The sequence below is a fragment of the Emiliania huxleyi genome (genome assembly GCF_000372725.1).
Source record: "Emiliania huxleyi CCMP1516 chromosome Unknown EMIHUscaffold_161, whole genome shotgun sequence".
In the NCBI taxonomy this organism is placed as follows: Eukaryota; Haptophyta; order Isochrysidales; family Noelaerhabdaceae; genus Emiliania; species Emiliania huxleyi.
This window is the reverse complement of record NW_005200970.1, coordinates 12,262-35,067: the sequence shown is the minus strand read 5'-3', so window position 1 is coordinate 35,067 and position 22,806 is coordinate 12,262. Positions and strand designations below refer to the sequence as shown.

At 64.4% G+C, this 22,806-nt stretch overlaps 4 protein-coding genes across 4 annotated transcripts in view; 2 read left to right on the top strand and 2 right to left on the bottom strand.

Moving 5' to 3' along the window:
• Nucleotides 1–2,125, top strand: part of EMIHUDRAFT_111983 (hypothetical protein) — a gene marked incomplete at both ends in the record, with an annotated part of 18,520 nt that extends 16,395 nt beyond the window's left edge. Inside the window, 2 exons of the mRNA XM_005785315.1 lie at nucleotides 421–504; nucleotides 662–2,125. Coding sequence (XP_005785372.1) covers nucleotides 421–504; nucleotides 662–2,125 — 1,548 coding nt within the window. The remainder of the gene's footprint in view (nucleotides 1–420; nucleotides 505–661) is intronic.
• A 624-nt stretch (nucleotides 2,126–2,749) lies between these two features.
• EMIHUDRAFT_111982 (hypothetical protein) lies at nucleotides 2,750–5,035 on the top strand (the record flags this gene model as incomplete). Its single annotated transcript, XM_005785314.1, has 2 exons — nucleotides 2,750–3,119; nucleotides 4,248–5,035. 2 exons carry the CDS (start codon nucleotides 2,750–2,752, stop codon nucleotides 5,033–5,035), a joined length of 1,158 nt encoding a protein of 385 aa, XP_005785371.1.
• Nucleotides 5,036–17,219: 12,184 nt separating this feature from the next.
• EMIHUDRAFT_441680 (hypothetical protein) lies at nucleotides 17,220–17,875 on the bottom strand. Its single transcript, XM_005785313.1, has one exon. The coding sequence runs from the start codon at nucleotides 17,822–17,824 to the stop codon at nucleotides 17,225–17,227; it is 600 nt and encodes a 199-aa protein (XP_005785370.1). The 5' UTR covers nucleotides 17,825–17,875; the 3' UTR covers nucleotides 17,220–17,224.
• Nucleotides 17,876–21,161: 3,286 nt separating this feature from the next.
• Nucleotides 21,162–22,793, bottom strand: EMIHUDRAFT_230078 (hypothetical protein; the record flags this gene model as incomplete). Its single annotated transcript, XM_005785312.1, has 6 exons — nucleotides 21,162–21,266; nucleotides 21,357–21,506; nucleotides 21,756–21,811; nucleotides 21,882–22,016; nucleotides 22,091–22,200; nucleotides 22,447–22,793. 6 exons carry the CDS (start codon nucleotides 22,791–22,793, stop codon nucleotides 21,162–21,164), a joined length of 903 nt encoding a protein of 300 aa, XP_005785369.1.
• Between the last annotated feature and the right edge of the window lie 13 nt (nucleotides 22,794–22,806).

The following is a 22,806-nucleotide window of genomic DNA, read 5'->3' as shown; positions in this document are numbered from 1 at the left end:
CCCCCCCCCCCCCCCCCGGGTTTGGAAGGGTCAATAGACCCCGGGGGGCTTGTTTGTAAAAACCCTCCCCCCCCCCCCCCCCCCCTTTTCAGGGTGCGCGTCGGGGGCCCTTGGGTGGCCCCCCCTTCGAGCAAGGGGGACGTCCACGTCGAACTGCTCTTGTAGAACCAGGGCCAGGACAAGCCGCGCTCCAAGCACGAGACGGCGCCGCGGGGCTGGCTGCAGGGCTTCCGGTGGGGGCACGGCGTCTCGTTAATGAGTTAAGTCAGTTACTTAGTGAACTAGTACTTAGGCTTCCGGTGGGGGCATGACGTCTCGTACGACGTCACGTCGCTCGACGCGCGCGACTCGAGCGGCGGCCACGGCGCACCTCACAGGGCACGCGACGCGTCCACGCTGCCCCCCCCCCCCCCTCTCCAGGCGCGCCTCCTGCTCCGCGTGCGTCACAAGCCTGCGGCGGGCAAGCCGGGCCTGCCACAGCCACACGCAGACTGCCTCGGCTCTGTCGCGATCCGCCTCTCCTCCATCCGCGAGCTCTGCGAGCGCCAGAGCGCGGAGCGCGCCACGTCCAGGACACGTCCACGACATGTCCGAGACGCGTCCGATAGGCGAGCGACAGAGCGCGGACCGCGCCGCCGGACGGATGCAGCCGCCGTCGCAGGTGGCGTGCGGCTCGAGCTGGTTCGCGCTGGGCGCGCGGCGGCGGAAGGACGCGCTTGCGGAGGAGGAGCGGGCCCCTCAGGAGGCGATCGCTGCGGGCGGCGGCGGCGGCGGCGGCGGCGGCGGCGGCGGCGGCGGCGGCGGCGGGCCTCGGCGGCGCCGGCTCCGAGCGGCGGAGGCCTCGTCGCCGATCGAGGCCTCGAGCGACGGGGAGTGCAGCCGCGGGTGTGGCGGCGTGCAGGGGAGCGCGCGAGGCGAGGCTGGCGAGAGTGGCAGCACATTCGCCCGCTCGGCCAGCCTGCAGAGCCTGCAGAGCCTGCAGAGCCTGCAGAGCTTGCAGAGCCAGCCGAGCCTGCAGAGCCAGCCGAGCCCGTCCGCCTCGCCCGTCGCGTCGTCGAGCGTGGGTGGCTCGTTGACCTCCGACCTCGAGATCGGGGCGAGCTCGGGCTCGGCCGACGACAGCGACGACGAGCCGCGCCGCGCGCGGCGACCGGGCGGAGGAGGCGGCGGGCCGAGGCCGGAGGCATGGTGGGCGGGCGGGAGGCGCGCCGGGAGTAGTGCGAGGCGTGCCTTTGGGGGAGGGAGGGGCGGGGCGCCCGGCGGGGGGGGCGGCGCGGCTGCCGGAGCTGCCGCTCCCGCCGCCTCTGCCGGCGCGCCGCTCTCTCTGGCTCAGCGTCTCAAGCGGAAGTGGAAGCAGCGCCGCCGCTCCCCGCCCGAGGCGGGCGCGCTGCTGCTCGAGTTCCGCTGCTTCAGCGCCACCTTTGCCGAGCGGCACCGCCTCTCGACGGCGGCCGCCAAGGAGCCGGTGCTGCTGCGCTTGCGCTCGGTCGTGGACCGCGGCATCACGGCGGGCGTGGACCGCGGCATCACGGCGGGCGCGCCGGGCAGCTCGAGCACCCCGCTCAGGGCCGCCGCGCCGTCGCTGCGCCCGCCCTCGCCCGCCGCGCCCCTCCTCCCTGGCCCGGAAGTGTCCAGCGGCGGAAGCCGCGGGGCGGCGGAGACGGCGGCCGCCGCCGCCGCCCCGGCCGCGGTCGCGCGCGAGCGGCTCCAGCCGCACCACCTGCTGCACGTCAGCGGTCACAAGGCGGCGGTGCGCAGCGGCACGCGGCCGTACGTGGCGTACGACCTCTCCGTCCTCGGCGGCGCCGGCTCGGGGCGCGGCTGGCTGGTGGAGCGGCGCTTCTCGCAGTTCGACCAGCTCGTGTGCGAGCTGCGGAGGCAGTGCCCGGCCGCCCTCGCCGCCTCCGCCGCCAAGCTGCCCTCCAAGTTCCGGCTGCCCTCCTCGCTCTCCGAGGAGGGCGACCAGCGGCTCGCACCGCTGCAGGCGTGCCTCGCCGCGCTCTTGTCGGTCGAGGCGCTGCGCTGCTCCGAGCCGCTGCTCCTCTTTGTGGGAGCGCACCACGACCCGGCGCGACGCGGCGTGTGGGAGGCTGCCGTCCGGGCCGTCGCGCGCAGGGCAAAGTGAGGTTTCGGATGGGTTTGATACATGAGGGAGGGCCGATCTCGTTAGCTTGGAGGGACAGTACTTGTACTTGTCAGGTCTTGTGAGGTTTGCGTTGATCGCGAGCTGTACGTGTTGTTTTGGTGTCGGATAGATGTTCCTGCTTGCCGCTTGCGAGTCGGCGTGTGCGCGGCTCTGTGTACGGTACGTCCCGCACCCGGGCGAACCGAGGAAAGGGTGTGACTAAGGTAAGGTAAGGTAAGGTAAACGTCTCCACACACACAAAGTGGTGGGGCAAGGGGGGGCGACCCTCGCATCTCCACGCCCGGGACACGGGCAGGAGCCCCACGGCAAGCCCATTCATGATTACAATAGTATTCAAGTATTGTACTCATAATACACGTGCATCGTGAGTACTCAACTCATGAGTACCACCGCAGTTGAGTATTCATACTCATGAGTACGGCTGGCGCATGCGTGAGTAAATGTACTCAAGTCCATGAATACTACTCATCCCAGAGTCCCAAAACGCGCTCCCTGTCGACCGACCGCTGTCTCTGCTCCAGCGCTTCGCATATGCCACCAAAGAGGAAGGGAAGAGCCCAGCCTCGGCTAGATGTGCCAAAATACAAGCTGCTTCGGCAGCCGATGAGTCTTCTCGGCACGCAGGTCAAGTTCCCCGGGTCGTTCTGGGAAGGGCGAAAGTTCACCACGGAGGATGGGCTGCTCAACGAGTTCGCCATGATGTGGGCGCTGCGCAACAAGTTCCCGCTGCACTACGTTCTCTTCAAGCAGACTGCGTGCCACCTGCCGCGCGAGGCCAACGTCGAGCAGATCTTCTCTCGCGCTGGGCTGCTGGCAGACCCCAACCTCAACCCGGCCCACCTCGCTGTGCTGGTCAGGATTGGCTTCAACAAGAAGGCCTTCGAGCCGGCAGTGGCAGCGATCAAGGAGAAGTACTACGAGCTGTTCCGAGGCAAAGGGGGCGAGCACAAGGAGGGCTCCTCGGGCGCGGCCGGTGCGGCATCTCCATCGGCGGCCGGGGCGGCCGGGGCGGCTTCGTCGTCGGATGCCGCCGCCGTGGCATCGTGAATATCTAGCCGCGGTGCCCTGTATCGTCTGTGGCTCGGTTTGTGTGTTTTAATTTTGGTCACTATTCTCTCACAGCGCACGCGAAACGATAGCCCGGTCATGAACAACGACAAATCCTCTATCTATCGAGCCACGCCACTAGCACTACTGGCTGCCTAATCCTCAATGCCCTCGCAGCAGCCAGCCTGTTGCGCCGCTTCTTTCCGATCAGTTGATCGGGGTCGCAAAAGCGCATGCCGAGCACCGCCTCAATCTTGTAGCAGAATGTCGGCACGACCGCGTCGTCCGCACCGCCACCTGCCAGCCGCGCCTGGCGCTGCGCCGATGCTGCCTTTTGGCACTTGTAGCGAGCACACATGGTGCGGTGCGCGTACTTGAGCAGGCGGTGAGCGCCGCAGTTGGCGCAGTGGCCCTGCGAGTAGGCGTGCGCGGCATGTGGACGCGCACTCGGGTATTTCTCGGGTATACCTGGACTTTTGCGGGTATACCCGGGTTTTCAATCGTGAGCTGTACTGCTACGCATATGCACGGAGGCCCATATGCATACGCATCACATTACGCCCTCTCGGGAATACGTAAACTCGGTGCGTGTACGTCACTTGCCAGTCCAAATGCGTCGCATTACGCAGCCCGTCGAACGCCTCCCCCTTCAAAAATAAATAGAAAACGTCAATACATACACGTAATCATCGCGTGCGTGACGGTGCGATGGCCCTGTGGTTGCCTCATACGTACCACGTGTCACGTATACGGATTATGGATCTCCGCCGGTGCGCCGCGGCCCGCGAGAGGGCGGGGCGTCTTCGACGTATCACGTATCCGCATTACGCATACGTCCTTTTCACCGCAAAGCTTTGCCCCGGGGACGGTGCAATGGCCCGCGCGGCGGGTGCCTTACGTACCACGTCTCACGTTTACGGATTATGTATCTCGCCCCGCGCGCGCCCCCAAGCCTCCCCCCCCCCCCCCCTTACGTATCACGCATACGCATTACGCATTACGTATTTTTCTTTTTGTGCTCGCCAAAACAGATGATTGCGTGGCAAATGTTCAGGCCACTCGCAGCATTGTTTTACAATCCAATACGAATCCCAATTGTCAAACTTGCGAATCTACGTGCGTTGCATGATGGCCCCGCCGCGGACCGCGTCGTCAGAGGGCGTTGTGCTGATCCCAGCCATCGCCAAGAACAGCACGACTGGCTACAAGGGTGTGTCCTTCGACCGCAGCAAAAAGCGGTTCGTTGCGCGGGCGAGGGATGGTGGCAAGGATGTCTCCCTCGGCTACTTCGACACCGCCGAAGAGGCGGCCACCGCCTACGCTCGCTCAGAGTACGGCCACGCCGACGCCGCCAAGCTGCTGCAGCCCCGCGCTGCTCCCACTGCCGATGGCCTCGAGGCGATACGGCAGGCGGAGAGGGAGGGCCTGACTCTGGCCACCAGCGGCAACAACAGCACAGGCTACAAAGGCGTGACCTTCTGCCCGAAGGAGCAAGGCCGCAAGAAGTACAAGCTGCAGGCGTGGGATGGCGGCAAGAATATCAGCCTCGGCATGTTCGCCACCGCCGAGCAGGCGGCGCTCTTCAGCGCCCGCAGGGAGGCGGGCAGGGACACCGCGCCGCCGCCGCTGTCCTCAACCTCTGCGGAGCTGCCAGTGTACGAGCTCAGCATTCTGACGCCTGAGCAAATGGCCGCCGTCCCGACATATAGTCCACCGTCCAATTTGGACTATAGTCGAGCGCGTCGGAGAGGTGTTTGGAGACAGGCTCATGATTATGCGGCAGCCCTAGCGGCAGCGCCAACTTATGGCAGCCCTAGCGGCAGCGCCAGTGCGCGCACATAAAGGGGGGGGTTGGGGGGTTAGGGGGTGGCTGTCGAGGGCTATGCCCGAGTCTGTTGTTACCAGCGCACATACAACCCTAGCCAACTTATGGCAGCCCTAGCGGCAGCGCCAGTGCGCGCACATAAAGGGGGGGGGGGGGGATGCGTAATACGTATGCGTAATACGTGGTGCGTAAGCCCTCTCCGACACCTTGGGCGTGCGAATGCGTAAAACGTATGCGTAATACGTGAGGCGTAACGCCCGTCGGCCACCACTTCTCACTCGAATCCGGAATGCGTGTGCGTAGTACGTGGTGCGTAGGCCCTCTCCGACACCTTGGGCGTGCGAATGCGTAAAACGTATGCGTAATACGTGAGGCGTAACGCCCGTCGGCCACCACCTCTCACTCGAATCCGGAATGCGTGTGCGTAGTACGTGGTGCGTAGGCCCTCTCCGACACCTTGGGCGTGCGAATGCGTAAAACGTATGCGTAATGCGTGAGGCGTAACCCCCGTCGGCCACCACTTCTCACTCGAATCCGGAATGCGTGTGCGTAGTACGTGGTGCGGAGGCCCTCTCCGACACCTTGGGCGTGCGAATGCGTAAAACGTATGCGTAATGCGTGAGGCGTAACCCCCGTCGGCCGCCACCTCTCACTCGAATCCGGAATGCGTGTGCGTAGTACGTGGTGCGTAGGCCCTCTCCGACACCTTGGGCGTGCGAATGCGTAAAACGTATGCGTAATGCGTGAGGCGTAACCCCCGTCGGCCACCACTTCTCACTCGATCCGGAATGTGTGTGCGTAGTACGTGGGGCGTAGCGCGCCTTGAGAGGCACACCCCGATCGGCCGAAGGTGGATGCAGAAGACAGATTCGTAATACGCAAGACATTTGTAGCTCCCTCAGGCGCCACTTGGCTCGGGCACGACACCGAAATACGCGACGTCTGGCCGACGCACTATGGATCGCGGGCGCGTATTTACATAACATGGCCGATCTGTGCATTCTGGGCGATTACATATGCGTAGCAGTACAGCTCACCTCTCCGGGTTTTACCTGCAAGTTGCTCACGCACTTGTATTTGAATACATTATTCATATTCATGAGTACAGGCAGACGTGACTATTCATATTCATGGATACCAGACGTCATGACTACTCATACTCAACAATACAAGCTGCCAAAGGATGAGTTGAGTTATTCATTGTAATCATGAATGGGCTTGCCCCACGGCATTCAAAGTGCACGAGCACCGGCCCGGTGCCGTGGGTGAGCAACCTGCACCCCACTCCCTCCCTCCCAGACACAGGGAGGGAGGGAGTGGGTGTGACTACTTTGTCTATATGGGCTTCACGATCCGAGAGAAGCTGCAGGAGCACCACGCAAAGAGCGGGGCCGAGGCACGCGGGGCGCGGGGGCGAAGAAGGCGGAACGTGCTTGGACGTACGGGGCTACGGCTCTACGTCGCGCCTGAGTTCACGAGAAAATCCGTGAAGATTGGCAGGAGGGATGATGACCCTTGTTCATATGAGAAGACGCTCCTCTCGGTGAGTACCTGCGGAAAGTAGTAGCCTTACACACGAGTTGGGGCCCCTACCCCAATCGTTGTACGTTGACGGCGAACACTCAGCGCCCCTCTTGCGAGGTTAAGGTAAGGTAAGGTAAGGTAAACTTCTCCACACACACGAGGTGGTGGGGCAAGGGGGGCCAACCCTCGCGTCTCCACGTCTGACGACAGGAGCCCCACGGCATTCAAAGTGCAAGGCCCAGTGCGCGTGGGTGAGCGGTGTGTGTGTGTGTGTGTGTGTGTGTGTGTGTGTGTGTGTGTGTGTGTGTGTGTGTGTGTGTGTGTGTGTGTGTGTGTGTGTGTGTGTGTGTGCGTGCGAGGTTAGTTGTTTCATTCGGCTTCGCACAACACGGTTTAGGAGCTCCCTCGCGCCGCCTCCACGCTCCAAGCTCCAACGGCTCCAACACCTTCATTTTGGTTGGAATGGACGATGACATGTATTTTTGTACGGTCACATGCAACATGGGAGGCGGGGCGCAAAAACACACGCGTGGAGGATTGCCTGTTGCATGTCGCACCCACCGTGAAGCCCGTGAGCGCGGGGAGGAAGGGAGGGCGTGCGGCAGCCTGGCGATGTGAGCTCTAGCTAGGAAAGGAGGGCTCGACCTCCAGAATGTCGAACGTCACCTCATTCCGCACTAGCCGGTGGGTGGTGCCGGTGGGGTGCATGTACGTGAGCGGCGGGTACAGGAACTCCTTCTCGTGCGGGAAGGCGGAGAAGTCCGAGATGTCGACGCCCGTGTTCATGAACGTGCTGCTCTTGATACAAAACAACAACGCGGTCTTGCCTGCGGCGGACGCGTAGCGCGCCGCAACCTCGAGCCGCGAGGTCGTCGAACAGCAGGCAAACTCGGTGCCGCCCATGGCGAGGAAGCGGGGCGAGGCGCGCATGTCTCCCATGCCCCGCCACAGGACAAGGCCCTGCTCCTGCGGCCTCGCCTGTACACACGTCAAACTGTGGAGAGACGACGCCGTTCACACAAGACCGCAAGACGCACCGTCGTCCGGTTCCGGTTCCGCAGAGCGGGCAAACACGCGGCCGGCCGCTTGCAGCGCAATCGACCGCCACCCACCACCAGCGCCACCGCTCGGCGTCGCGGACTCCAGGTCAGCCGACTCCTCCACAAGGCGGTCCTCCCGCGCCCGCTGCAGCGTGCCGAGATCGAGGTCGCCGCTCTGAGAGCGGAGACTCTCCGCCAGCTCCTCCAGCTCCTTGCTACCGAGATCGACCGTCGTCGCTGCTGCGAGGGCGCGCATCCGCTTGAGCGCCTCGTAGATAAACGCCATCGTCGCCTATTCCGCCGTCAATGGTGTGATGTGCGAGGTGGCACGAGAGCCGACTCAGAGCCAGCTGCTGTAGTCAGCGAGGGGTCACCGGCTGCGGGTGCGGCGCCGCCAGCTGGGGAGGCTCGAGGGGGAGAGGGCGTCCGTCCTCTCCTTTGCGGTAGTTACTCATCTTGAGCTGGCGCATCGGTCCGTTGAGCGCGCGGAAGGCGGCGGTCGAGTACAGACGCAACGCGACCACGTGCGCCTCCTCCAGCCTCGCTCTGCGCGCCACAGGCAGCGCCACAAAGTCGGCGAGTACCATGCCCTCGCGTGCCTCGAGGGGTGAACCATCGGGCGCGCGGTCGCGCAGCCATCCGTTCTGGAAGGCGAGGTCGCTCGACCCTGCCGGCGCGTTGAGGATGTAGCGCAAGTTCTCGAGCACCACCGGGTCCCCGAGCGCCTCGGCCTCCTGGACTATCGCGGCGGTGCCCTCTCGCATCCGATCGTGTAGGAAGTGCTCCGAGTAGCCGATGATCCCGTAAAGCCCTGTAGCTGCCTCCTATTCCATCGTGTGTGAGTGTGTGTGATAAGATAAGAGCTCAAAACATGTAGCGAGCGGCCCGAGACAGCCCGCCTCGGGTTGTCCGGTAACGAGCTCCTTGGCGGAGCCGGCGAAGCGGTCGGCAGTTCGCTCTGTGGCGAGCGTCAGAAGGCCGTCAACGTTCGCCGCGCCGCACCACCCGGACGACGCAAGGCGGCGGCCACCAGGGACGGCCTTTGGCCCTGCAGACTTGAGGAGTAGCAAGAGGGAGAGGACAGCGACGAGCAGGCTGACGCACCCCTGCGCAAGCAGCGTCCATGCGATGAACGGTATGTTTCGCGGCGTAAGCATGTCGGCGAGGACGCTGCAGACTTTGCCACGGTACTCGTCCAAGAAGTAGCCCGTGGCGGTGGAGTCGACTGCGTCATCTGGGGAACCTTGCAGGAGCTGGCGGCATGTGCTGACGAAGACCCTATCTGGAGGGGCTGCTGCCCCTATCTTGTACAGGCTTTTGTACTCCCCTGTACCAATCAGGCTCCAGCTCGCGATGAGCCATGCGCCGTAGATCAAGCCGCTCACACTCGCGACAGATAGCCAGTACCGCCGCGAGGCTCTCGAGGTGATCCAGACCTCGCAGCTCGTCTTGCGAGCAAGCGGCAGCACGGCGGCAAGGGCAACCAAGGGAGGCCAAGGGACGAGAGCGAGGGCCAGAAGCAGAAGCGTGAAAGCGAGCCATCTTGCCTGGCGAACTGCCTTGCGAACCTCCGGCTCGTCAAATCGGCTCTGCTTTTGCTCCACCTCAATCTCGCTCAAGGCGCCCTCCAACTCTAGCAGCAGCTTTGCCCGTCTAAACGCCCTTCTCCTCGCCACGGCACCGGCGGGCAGTAGGAGTGCAGGCACCCAGGCCGGCAGCAGCCAGAGAAGCATCCAGATGACGTCGAGGCTGCTCCACGGAGGCGGTGAATCCACGCTCCACTCGGGATCCAGCACTCGCAGCGCCGCGATGCTCGTCTCTTCGCTGTCTGTATCGAATACAGCAATGTTGAGGTACTCCCCGGCTATTCCTTCTGGCGGGTAGCAAACGGCTCGCGCATAATACCTACACGGGATCGGATCCGCAGCATCTCGGATTTGATTCGTTTGATTCGCATGTGGCATTATGCGCGAGCCGTTTGAGCACATCTCGGACACAATTTTGCCACAGAAGCGACTGAGCCAAGACTGAGAGCCTTTTGCAAGATCGACGAAGTCGAGGACCGTGACGGAATATACTGCTGTCCGTCCCGCTTCACCTTCACTGCCGACAAGACTGCTGCCGCTCGTTCCGACTACAACTTGAGAGGTCGCCTTAGACGTCTTTGGGAGAATTCGTAGCAAGTCACCGGATTCGCAGGTGTCCCCGGCGACGGAGCAGATTTTGCTGCTCTGATTAATCCTATCAAAGTTAGGCAAATCGCAACCATCGGCATTCTGCACTTGGGGCCAGACTAGCTTGAATGAACTAACCAATACCTGTCGGAGCGAGTCGGCATCGGGGAACTGGCGACGAGTTGCCACAAAGCACATGGACATCACCGCCTTGACCTCTGGTGGCAGCGGCGGAGGTGGCGGAGGAAGTGGCTGTGAGCGGGCCAGCGTCAGGTTGTGGTCCGTGTAACGCCGCGTGTAGCCGCCGCCACCACAGTCGACCTGCCAGGTGGCCGTGCCAAGCTGCGGCGAGGAGGAGTCGTCAGAGTTGAAGCGCGCATAAACATCAGACCGTTTCGTCACGACCCAGGCGAGCTCTTCAGTGTCGAATCTGACGTACGACGTACCGAGCGAAGTGTCGCGGTAGATCGGCGAGTCATCATTCCAAGCGGTGCGGCTGTCAGCAACGTACTCCAGCTTGTCGAGATCGCTTCGCGAGTCGCAGTACCCGGTGATCCGCACTGGCGCTCCTTCCCTACACACACACACACACACACACACACACACACACACACACACACACACACACACACACACACACACACACACACACACACACACACACACACACACACACACACACACACACACACACACACACACCTTACCCTGCCTCAACTACTCGAAGTACGTCGGTACAACAGGCAACGCTGTATGTGGACTACTGAAAATGTCAGCGTCGGCCACCGTCACGGCGGTCGCCACGCCCGCGGCTGCCTCGGTCGTCGTAGCGGTCGCCACTTCCCCGTGGCTTGCCACGGCCGTATCCACCCCCGCGATCACCACGCCAATCGCCATACGCACCTCTGCCGTCGTGCCTGCCCCCCCCGCCGCCGTAGCCCTTCCCATGCCGTTCGCGATCGTCGTAGCGCACACCTTCGCGAGGCGCGCCAAACCCACCGCCTCGGCCGCCGTGGTGAGGCGCTTGGTCGCCGCGGTGAGGCGGAGGTGCCGAGCGGCTATCATGGCGGCCGTGATCGCAACGCTCGCCGCCACGCGGCGGTGGCGGACGAATGCTGGGGCCACCGCCGTGGTGGCGGCTACCGCTCCTGCTGCCGACGTGGTCGCCCCCGCCCCTGTGTCGCGAGGGACTGGCAGAGGCTTTAGAGAGCGCCATGGAGGCGGCGGTGGAGGCGGCGGTGGGGGAGGCGGCGAAAGAGGCCGCGGCGGAAGAGGCGGTGGCGGCGGCGGAGGAGGCGGCGGGGTTGGAGGCGTCGCTCTTCTGTGCCTTTCGAAACGCTGAACTGGAAGCGGCTGCGGAGGGAGCGGCGGCGGCGCAATCAGAGGGCTTTCTTTTGATGCGGTATGCCGCTGCAGGCGTCGAGCTGCTCCGCGACGAGCCGTCGTGTACCTCTCTCGAGGAGACGGAGGGAGCGGCGGGGGTGGCAGGGACTAGGCCAGGTGCTAAAGAAGATGCCGCCGCAGTGACGTCAGCGCCGGTGTTAGGCGGCGGCTGCGGCGGCGGTTGCGGCGGCGGCTGCAGCGTCGGCTGCGGCGCCGGCGAGAGCGCCTGCTTTGCATGGGCATCCCCCGCGTCCTCTGCCGGCTCAGGCAGTCCCAAAGCAGGCAGTCCCAAAGCAGACAAAACAGACGCGGGCACGCCGGAAGACCTCCAATCCGTTTGCTGCTGAAACATTTGATCGGCTGTCATCTCGCGTCGCATAGTCTGCTGCATCAAGGACGCGAACAGCGCAGTTTGCTGCTCGTCTCTCAGGTCGGCCCAAGGAACCAGGTTCACCTCAGTAGTCTTCGGGGCTGCGGTAGGCTTCGGGACGCCGCCGCCACCAAAGCTGCGCAGGTAGGCGAACTCCGAGCACTTGCATGTGATGTTGGTGGTGGCTGCTGCATTAGGACTGACGTATTCGGAGCCCCCTCCACTCCGCCGCGTCTTGCCGCTGATGCGCAAGTTGAAGTCGAGGTCCTCCATGGCATGCATCTGTGGCTTAAAGTTAAAGGACTCGAGCAAGTCGAGTTGATGATGAGCACCTTCATGACGTGCTTGCGAAGAAAGGGCGAGCGGCGCTGCAGACTTGCCGGCGAGTCCCGCGTTGCTCCCTGCCAAGAGTGGAAGCCGAACATCGCAATGTCGCGCATGCCGGGCTGCGGGTCGTCGCCCAGTTGTAGACCGAGGCCTGTCTCGAAACGCCGCAGCACCGTGGACAGAGAAGCGCTCTCGGAGGTACCGCTCCTGAGGTTGAAGCGTTTCCACCCAGCAACGTTGTCGTCATGCATCACATAGAAGCGATGCCGCGTCCCCGAGCAGACCGCAGCGGCAAATCGGTGTGCAGAGTACCTCGAGTGGCCGACCGAGGAGAAGTACCTGCCACCACCCGCCGCCGAGCTACTGGCCGCCGAGCGAGGTGCTCGCAGACGTCGCTGCTCGTCAAAGGCAACCTCAGGATGCACGAAGAAGGAGCATTCGGCGAAGTCTGGGTGGGTGAGGTACTCATTGTAGATCGCTTGGCCGATCACCGACGCCGGGTAGATGCAGACGACCTGCAAGTACGAGCGGCCGACAAACTGCTTGTCGAGGCAGAGCTGAGCGGCTCTGCCCGCCTTGTAGCTCAGCATGAATATCGGCAGCTGGCAGACATCGTCCGGAATCTGAAGCCGTACCACGCCCCCGTCAAGATGCTTCCAGCATTTCAGCTCGGCCTGGGCAGCCGAGATGTAGAGCCAGCCCACCTCGCCGGACTGGAAGCTGATTTGCACAGGCGCGGGCCGCTCAAGCGCGGGCGAACCCTCCCCTCTGCGCCCGTCGAGGTATGGGACAAGGCTCACGCGAGCTGTAGCAGGCTGCTCCATGGCCTGCGAGGCTGCGCTTGCAGACTGTTTGCGGCGGCGAGTACTGGGTTTGAGGCCGCGGTTGCCCTGGCTCGGGTTAAGAAGCGCCGGGTCTAGCTCGTCCGCTCGCCCACCGTCCTGGTAGTGCCCCCACACTGCGTCGCACGCCGGGTCGCCGTAGTCGCCGTTGGCTGGGCTGTCCTTGTCATGCTGGAAGGGAATTTTCTTGAGGGTGTCGACGTCAGGATAGCTGGTGGCGCCGAAGCAACCGTCATCGGAGTCATTATTGTCGTCGTCTGCGAGCAGGACGTCCACGACCGCTTGCCTCGCGCGTGCACGCAAGGTGGCGATGCAGTGAACGAGCGCGGCCGTCTTACCGATCTGAGGCTCGCCAAAGAGAACGAAGCGCCTCCTGTGCCAGCGCGGCTTTTGGGCTTCCGAGAAGGAGGTGCTGGGCTGCGATTGAGAGCGGTCAATGTCGTATGACCCCATGCGCGCATCTCCGGCCTTGGCCTTGGTGCTGGAGTACGCATGGAAGTTGCGGCGAAGGTGCGCCACGAGCGACTGCGACTCACTCGCTTCGATGGGTTGCGCGCCACCAATTCGAGAGATGTGCTCGTCCACATCGTTTTGGTTGCACTTGTTTGCAATGAGCTGCTCGAGCGACCCGCCCGCCGCCGCCAGGTGATCACCGAGGATGGGCGCGACGAGCGCATACGGCGGCGTAGTCGACCCAGATGAATACCGGCATAGCCGTCCAAGCTCTTGCACTGCAGAATCGAGCAGTTTGATGTTCGGTCGAGCTCGCATGTCCATGCACTCAAACGTTGACGGGAACGTGTCGCCGAGACGGCCCTTGTCCACGAGAACCAGCAGGATGGGCTTGGCTGCATCCGAGTTCTCGTTCTCGGCGCGAGCGGGTACAAGATCAGCGAACGAGTCGACACGGATGTGGACGTGCCCGCATACAGCGCATTTTCTCGTCGCCGGATCGTTGGGCATCGCAGTGTTCTTTGCGATGGCTCTTTTTAGCCCGTTCTTTGGCGCAAAGGTATGGAATCGGAAGGTTTCTTTGTCGATGCCGCGTGATTTGCAGTATTTGTCCGACTGGCATGGGCACGCTCCATAGGTAGGGGTCACGTGCTGGCAGGAATGCTGCGTGTACTCCGCCGAGTTCCTTGCTTGCTGCAGCTCGAAAAAGAACCGAGGCCGCATCGTTTTTGACACATCCTCGTTGCTCAGGTCTCGCACAATCTGGAACTGCACGCTGGGGCACAAGACGGGCGTGCTAGTCACGCCATCAAGGCAGAGTTCGTCAGCAGTCGCTGCAGCGAACTCGTCGCGAACCCGCACGAGGTAGACTGGAACCGTCACGCCCCAAACACTGTCGCCTTGCGCTGAAGATTTTGGCACGCGAATCACCTGCATCACCGGCCGGCCCTGAAAGAGCGCATCCACCGCCTTGTCGGTCAGGGTGCTCGGGTACTGTGCCACGCGTGGATGGAGCTGGAGCAGCTGCTGCAGGTCTGTCGCTATCGCTTCGATGGCGTCCTCTGTGAGCACCGTTGGGAGCTGGCTGAGGCTTCGGCGGATGCCGGTAGAGTCGCCGGGGCATCTACTCGTAGAGCACTCAAAGAGGAGCAACACGCGCAGCGCTGGCCAGAAATCGTGCGTCACGGTGCGTTTTTTTTGCTTGACAGTCACGGTGTCCTTCGCCACCTGCTGTCGCAGAAATGTCTGCAGTTTAGCGTTTTCAACCTGCGATCGTTGCCGGGCGTAGCGACACAGTAGGCTGAAGGCGTAGTCCGCAGCAAGTAGCTCTGCGCGCTCGAGGTGGTGCGTTGCAGACTGCTGCTGCTGCGGTGCTGCCGCTGCTGCTGCTGCTGTTGCTGCTGCTGTTGCTGCTGCAAAAACAAACAGCTTTTCGAAATTGTCCGTGTCCACGGCCCAGCGTTGCTTGAGCTCGAGCACTGCGTGGGTGTGAGACGACCCCAAGATGTCGTCGAGACCGCAGTAGCTGCCAAAGTTGCCGCCAACCACGTCTCGCCAGATGACGACGTTGAGCTCGTTGCGAAGGCTGGGCTTCACGCAGTGGCTGCCGTCCGACACCTCGGAGGAGGGGATCTCGGATCCCCAGAGCGGCGCGCCCGTTGCACGGTCCTCGAGCCATGCCTTGCCGCCAACCCCATCGACCCAGATGACGGAGCCGTCGGGCCGCCGATAGCGCTCTGGCACAGCGCTGTCACGTGTGAGGGCCACGTATGGCGTGGCCGAGCAGAGCAGCACGATGATGTTGTCGTACTTTGCGTCCCACAAGTCCGGGCGGTTGATGACCTTTTGCTGCTCGTCGTCCTTGCCGGCTGCCGAGTGGCACTCGTCCACGACCAGGACGAAGAGCGATTTGCGGTGCTTCTCTGCCGTCTTCACCAGCTCGTCGACGAGGTCGACCTTCGCGCCGTCGATCTTCGCCGCTTCGTTGGTACCAGGTATTAGTTGCCACGTGACGTTGAACTTAAGGACCTATTGGAAGAGATGGTCGGTTGGGGCCGCAATCACCTGGCGCAAAAGGTCAATCACTCGCGCCTTGTCGTAAACATTCTCCGAAGCCTTCAGCAACCCTCCGGGCGCATCTCGAGGTCGCAAGTTGACGAGCCGCCCACGGGTCTGGTTGCGCAGCGAGTTGAAGTCAGCCGTCACGAAGGTAAAGTCGACGTCGTTGAAACTGCGTGGGGGGGCGGGCTGGCTGGAATGAAGGTGGATGTGCTATAGTGTGCGCAGGGAGTATGGGCAGACGCACCGCCTCATGAACTCGCCTCCATATGAGTCGATGATGCGCTCGGCGATCGCGTCGCCGACCTGCTCTTGCGCCTCGTAAACCTTTCCCTCTGGTCCGAGCGCTGGCTCAGAAGCGCCGCTGGGGCCAGGCGGCTGCAGCGCTCCACGCACAAGCGAGCGGCTCTCGGCGGGCAGCATACGCAGTGCCTCCTCGTTTCCATCATAGATGTCGAGATTAGCGCCCTGCTCTAGGAGCCAGCGCAAGCACGCAACTTGGCCGTTTCTGGCAGCGCTCATCAGGGGCGTGCGCCCCTCTCCGTCGGGCGCGTCCAAGTCTACCCCTCTCTCGACTAGCTTCTTCGCGTAGGCAATTTCACCAACGCTGCAGAGCCATGTCAAGGGCGTCCACGCGCTTCCGTGGTCTTCGTGCCATAGGCCGAAACGCACGCTCAGAAGCCCATCCGGGCCGTCCCAGCCGTTTAGGTCGGCCAGCTCCGAGTACAGCTCGTCATGTTCGCCGCTCGCATACGCGAGCGCCTTGGCAACCAGCCACGGCGGGTCACCTGCGGCAGCGCTTTTGCTCCCTTGCCTGTGAAGCTGAGACGCCGCCTCGCCCTTGCTGCTGAGGGTCGTCGGCGTCCAGACCTGGCCGTCGCTGAAGTACCAGTGCTTGACGTCCTTGGGGTGAACCACATCGGTCTCCTCTGACCGCCAGTTGCTGAACATAAACTCAACGGCAGGATCACCGACCGTGAAGCGCTCGTCGGCCTTGAGCCGCTCATCGAAATCCTCCTTCGAGCCAGACAGCCACACACTGTCCTCGAACCATAGAGTCCGGTCCTCCGGTTGAATGTCGCCTTGGCGCTTCCTGACGAAGACTGGCCTCCCATTCATTTGCTGGCCCGGAACGCTGGAGAACACAAATTCTCGCTGTCGCTTTTCTGCACTGGCCGGCCCCGAGCCCGGAATGGCGCCGCGGAGCCGCAGCACGCCGTCGTCCGATGCCGACGCCCCGGCGCTCATGGCGGCACGGGAGTAAGAGTGGAGAGACTCGGCCGGCGGCGAGGAAGCCGAGCGCCCCGCGTTCTCCGCCCCAAAAAGAATTCTACGAATACAATCCCTCTCACAGCAGACTGGCACGAACTAGCACCCCAAAAAGAATTCAACCAGGGCAGGTCTCTCGCACAGCACACAGGTTCGACACAGGTACCAAAAGAGGCACAGCCTGCGACGGACCTTTAGAAGGCGCCGTCGTCCTCATGGAGGTGGGCATGGCGCGGAGAGGAAGTTGTAGAGCGCGTTGTCGCGGCCGCGAAAGTCGGCACGACCGCCGTAGGCAAAGTTGACTATCGGGTCGCGGAAGACCTGCGCTTGTGAGACGCACTCGCCCAAGGGCGCGATGGAAAGTGGCAGCATCGAAAGTAAGCCGGGAGCGCTGAAATCGATTATATAGGTGAATCCCATTATCCAAAGTTTCAACGTCATATACGGGAAGTTGCCGGCAAGGGGGGGACGAGCTTGCTGCCTTGGGGGGGACGAGCTTGCGGCCGTACAAAAAAGTCATATTACGGCGGTGGACAGCAGGTACGCGAAATTAAGGTCCCCCACCCATCAATCACTCGAGCACCGGCAGTCCTGCACCGGCACCGGTCGGTGGGAACACATGGGGCTGGCGGCTGGGGCGAACACTCGAACAACGTTGAGGATTTCAGCCAACAACTGTTAGGGCTTAGGCGCCCCAAATTAACGTTAGGCACCCATATTCCGCGGCTTCCGCCCCCTTCTGATTTTTCGTACGAGTTCTGTGCGTTCAGGGTAGCTTTCTTAACTCTCTGCAATGTGCACCCGGCTTCAAGTTGCTCTGTGCGGACCTCGTGGCGAGCCTAGCGACTCCCCCCCCCCCCGCGCGCGCCCGCCAAGGCAGGACCCCGGTGGCGCAGAGAAGCAGCGCACTGGCCACGAACGAGCCAATGTAGGGCGCGATCAAGCAGTGGGCCATGCGAGTCGGGTAGGAGTGGGAGGGGAAGAGCCAGCCGAGGCGTCCCGCGGACATGAGAGTGAGGCCAATGTTGGCAAGCATGAAACCGGCGGGGATCCGGAGGGAGCGGCCGAGGAGTGGACTGAGGAGGCCGAGCTCGATTAGGACGGACTGCTGAAGCGCGCTCTCACCCTGGTCGCTGCACCTATCATGCCGGGCCACGGTGCAAACCGTAAATGAGCGGGGAGTACCAGGGCAGGGCCGCGGCCGCACGCACATGGCGCCCAGCACGCTCTCGATGTCCTCTAGCAGCTCCTCCTCTTGCCGAAGGAAGGCCTTGAGCAGCCGCGCGACATTCGTGCAAGTCCACACGCCCCAAGTGAAGAGCTGCGCCCTTGCCAGGAAGCGCGCGCGTCGCGCGGCCGCGCGCATGCCGAACGCCACGCGGAAGAAGTTCCCGCCCAAGAGTACCACGGCGAGGGTGGAGACGGAAGCGATGAGGTTGGACCCCTCGCCGTCCCCCAAAGGCGTCCACCTGCGGCGCAGCCAGAGAGCAGGACACGTTGATTCGCGACGCCTCTCAACGCGGGGGGAGGCTTCACGCAGATTGAGAGGCGGAGGCGGGCGCAAGCGACACAGGAGAGGGGTGGAGTCAGGGTGGGACTTAAGTGGGGGCGTGGGCGGGGCGGGTGCGCGAGCGCGGGCTGGGGTTTCAGGGGGAGTTTCGGGGGGGAAAAGCGAGCCCACACCCGTCTGCTGTCTCGGTCAAGAAGCCCCGCTCCTCCGCCGCGCGCAGCAACAAGATCTGGCACCAAAAGATGCACAGCGCGCCAGCCTGCACCCTCTCGGGCGTCGCAGAATACCCACAGACGCCCCCTCCCGGCAACGGCAAGCCTTGCCCAAGAAGCCTGTGGCGTGCCCAGAACCGCACCGAGCCGCCGACGCGCCGGCCCAGAGCGGCCACCAAGTAACCCGGCGTCGCAAGCCTGCCGGTCCGAGGCTTCCTCCTAGGCAGCGACAGCAGTGGGCTCTTTGTGAGGGGGCTGTTGGCCAGGGTCGGCTCGGGAGGCGACGGAAGCGGCGAAGGCACTGGCGCCAGGGCAGATTGCCGCGGCAAAGCCGGGAGGCCGAGCCGCTGCGCGGTGTCCGCGCGCATTGCGGCCGCCAACGCAGGGAGAAGCGGCGGGGGGACGGGCAAGTCGCTGCCGTCCGCTAGTGTCACCTCTGCGGCCGTGACGATGCGCAGCACTGCAGCCACTGCTGCGGGGTCGTTGCTCCCGGCGGAAGAGGTGGCGAGATTGGAGACCATGGCGTGGAGGACTGCCTGGAGGCGGAGGAGCACCGCACTGCGATCGGCGGCGGCGGCGCCGAAGAGGCGCAGCTGCTGCTCGCGAGGCAAGTCCGCGCCGGCAGCGAGGGATCGGAACTCAAGCTCGATCAGGGAGCCGATCCGGTGGCAGCTGGCTTGCAGCGGAGTGAGGGACGAGACGGGACGAGTCGATTCTCCCGGCGAGGAGGTCGTAGTAGCAGCAGTAGTCGTAGTAGAGGACGTAGTAGTAGTAGAAGCAGCATCTCCCAGCGAGGTGGAGGGCGAGACCGAGGGCTGCGACAACAGGTCGTCGGATTCCAGCGAGGAGAGCAGCTCGCCGAGGAGCTCCTCCATCTCATCCTCAGGCTGCGGGCCGCGATCCCACCGGTCCGATGCTTCCCCATAGTCGCCTCGGCATTCACCCGCGCCGCCCTCCTCGCCGCCGCCGCCGCCCTCCTCGCCGCCGCCGCCGCTGCTGCCGCCGCTGGCATCGGTGTCGGCGTGAGGATCGCACAAGGCAGCGAGGACGCGCAGAGCCTCCGAGGTGGTGTCGCGAGCCTCGGGAGTCCCGGCGGTCACGGCGAAGTCGCAGTTCGGGGAAGAGAGGGCGCAGAACGACGGGGTCGCGTCGTTGGTCGGCACGCCCCGGCTTCCGAGCGGCACCAGCTGCGCTCGCGCCCGCTCCAGGAGCTCTGCTGACGTCGGCGAGGGGGGCGAAGAAGAGGCAACCGAGCCCCCGACGGCATGGGTGGCGGCGACGGCGGTGGCGGTCGGAAGGGCGGGTGCTGCAAACTCGCGATCAACGAGCTCCTGCCTCCCGCCTGGAAGCATCAGCTCCAACAGGTCCGCTGTGCGCGAGACGGTGGCAGCCTTGGCCGCGGCAGCCTTGGCGCTCTGGGGATTTTGGCACCTGCGTGCACGGCACAGCTTCTTTCTGATACCCTTCCCACCGAAAGCGGGCTTGTCCTGGCACTCGCGACAGAGCCCACAATTCACCGCGCAGCAGCCGCTACATCGGTTGCATCGGCGCATCAAAATGCGCATCGCTTGGGCTCCTCGTCCCACGATTCGCAACGCCTCGCTAGGAGAGACGGCCTCGCTTGGGAGTGATGCGGAGGCCGGAGCAGATCCCATCGACCGAGATGCAACGGGTTTTTTTAATATCTCGCGCTGCGCTCAGAGCGAGTTCGCGCTGCGCTAGGCTAAGACGGCCGTGGGCCGCCGGGGTGAGGACCCCACCGGCACCGCTCCTTGGCGGTTCGCGCATCGCCTTCGGGAGGTCAGGCTCGGCATTCGTTCGGCAAGCTTGTCGGTCAGGCTCTACCTCAGGTCCTCAGCCCTCAGCCGAAGCTGGGGCCGGTCCCGTAGGCCGTCCGTAGCCGAGAGAGCCCCCGCGTCCCGGGATGAGACGTTCGACGGGCGACGCGGGCGTGTGGGCGTCGGCCGTCCGCGGTAAGGTAAGGTAAGGTAAGGTAAACTTCTCCACACACACGAGGTGGTGGGGCAAGGGGGGGCAACCCTCGCGTCTCCACGTCTAACGACAGGAGCCCCACGGCATTCAAAGTGCAAGGCCCGGTGCGCGTGGGTGAGCGGTGTGTGTGTGTGTGTGTGTGTGTGTGTGTGTGTGTGTGTGTGTGTGTGTGTGTGTGTGTGTGTGTGTGTGTGTGTGTGTGTGTGTGTCACGTCACTGCATCCTCTGCCGGTTCCTCCCGTCGCCTCTTCTTTGTTCGAGTGTGTTTCAATCCATCCTTCACGAAGCCCTCCCATGTAGCTAGCGTTCTTTGCGAATGTCTCGAAATGGCCAGCAGGCGCTGTCTGCTCGCGGTCTGTGCGGGCCGCTCGCGTCCTCCTCGCCCTTCTTTCGTCCTCCCGTCCCTCCCCTCCACCATGGCCTTCTCGGCACTTCTTTCTCCATCCGCCTCGCCCTGCCTTTTCGTATCGTGCCGTTCGCCCTCCATTCGGTGACCTCCATGGCTGTCCGCCTCCTTTTGGGTGGCGCTCTCGATACGGTTGCGTCAACCTCGACGTCGCTGTCGCCCTCCCCGTCCCCGCCGTCGCCCGTGCCTCGGTTCGCGTCATCGGTAGCGTCTCTGTTGCTGTTCCCTCGTGCCCCGCCGTCGCCCTCTCTGCTCGGGCCGTTCGCGATTTCGCTCCTCCTGCGTGTCGCCCCTCCGTCTCCTCCCCTGCCTTCGTCGTCATCGTCGCTGTCGCGAAAGCCCTCCGGCCCCTCGATTCTCTCGTCTATCCCCTCCGCTGCGTCGTCCCAGTTTATATCCTCATCCTCTGCGCACGTCGCGTTGGCTTCCTCTCTCCCCCTTTCCTCCCTGCCCCTCTCGCTGTCTGGGAGGTGTTACGGCTGGGCTCTAATGCGCGTGGACCCCCTTCCTCTCCCTCGCCATCGCGGGTAGATCCAAGTCGTGAGAGGCCCGTGATTTGTTCATATACAAAGAAAAAAATGCGTCACGGCGGTCTGCCCTGCTGCTGATAGTACGCGGCCCACGCCGCCTGGTGCTGGTGGTACGCTGCCCACGCCGCCTGCTGCCGGTAGTACTCGGCCCACGCATCCTGCCCGTGCGCCTCCGCCGCGCCGGCCGCGCCCGCGGCGCCCCCGCCCGCCTCGCCCGCGGGCGGCAGGCTGTGCTGCGGTCGCAGCACCTCGCCGCGCGTGAAGCAGCCGTGCCGGGCGCGGAACTCCTCGGCAGAGGACGGCACCGCATCCCGCCGCCACTCCGGCTCCGCGCCGGCGACGCGCGCAGCCTTGCCGCCCTGCGCAGCCGTGCCGCCCTCTGCCGTGCCGCCCTCTCCCTGCGCAGCGACGGCCGGCTCGACAGGCGGCGCCGCAGTCGCCTCCGCCTCCCGCCGCCTCTTCGCCGCCGCCGCCGCCACGCCGCCCGTGCCTCCCGCCGCGCTGTTTGCCGCGCCGCCCCCCGCACCATCTGCGCCGCCGCCACCTCTGCTACCGCCTTCGCCGCCGCCTTCTCCGCCTCCTCCGCCCCCTCCGCCGCCCGCTCCACCGAGGGTGAGGGTGTACGCTCGCTTCCCTCGCTGCAGCACCCTGCCGAGCGGACGCCCTCGCAGCCTCTCCCCATCCACCGCCAGGATGACCTCGCCTATTGCCCGCGCGGCGTGGGTCGTGGACGCGTCGTGGACGCGTCGCGGACGCCTCCGGCGCCGCCGCACCGACGCGCACCACGCCCTCCCGCTCCGCCTGCCCGCCCGCCGCCAGGCCGACGACACGGTTCTCTTCGTCCAGCAGCAGGCCGAGGCCGCCTGAGGACATCATGCTCCGTGTGAAGGCGTCGGTCGCCGCCTCGCCTTGCCGAGGCGCGGGCCGAGGCCGCCGCTGCCGCTGCCCACGCAGACGCGCCGCGAGCCCGCCCCCTCCGCACCCTCCTCCGCCGAGCCGACGGCGTCGCTCTGCGCCGGCCGCGGCGGCCGGATCTGCGAGAGCGGCACCACCGCCGAGTCGTCATACCCGTCAAAGCGGAGCGTCGCGGTCCTACCAGCATGACGATGAGCGCTCATCGTCATCATCATCGGAGCGTCGCGGTCCTGCGTTGTGGGCCGCTGAGTCGGGGCGTGAACATAGCCGAAGCAGCATGTGTGTACACATACCTGGGTATGTCCTCAACAGCGCTGCTCGACATGCACGGGTCTGTGGTCAGCATCTACCGTCGCGGTCCCGCGCGTGGCGTCGACTGCGAGGACGCTGGCAGAGTGCCACCGTCGGCTGCTCCCCGACCACTTTGCCTCCACCACGTCGCCGAGGCGGACCGAGAACGGAGGGGCGATCGCCTCGCCGCCCGCCTCGGCCGCGCCGCTGCCGTATCTTTCAATGAAGCTTTGCTGTTTGTGCTTCGCGTCCCACTCGCGACGCGCGCCGGCATCGAGCAGCAGGGCGCTGGCCGCCTCGACCGCCTCGAAGGCGGCCGCTGCTCCGGCGCAGCCCATCGCCTTGTCCGGGTGCACGAGCAGGACCGCGGTGCGAAACGCCTTCTTGACGTCGGCCGCACTCGCGTCGCGCTTGAGCTGCAGCACGGCGTACGGGTCCGGCGCGGCGGCCAGCGCCGACGCGATGCGGAGCGCGCTCATGGCGGACGCCCTC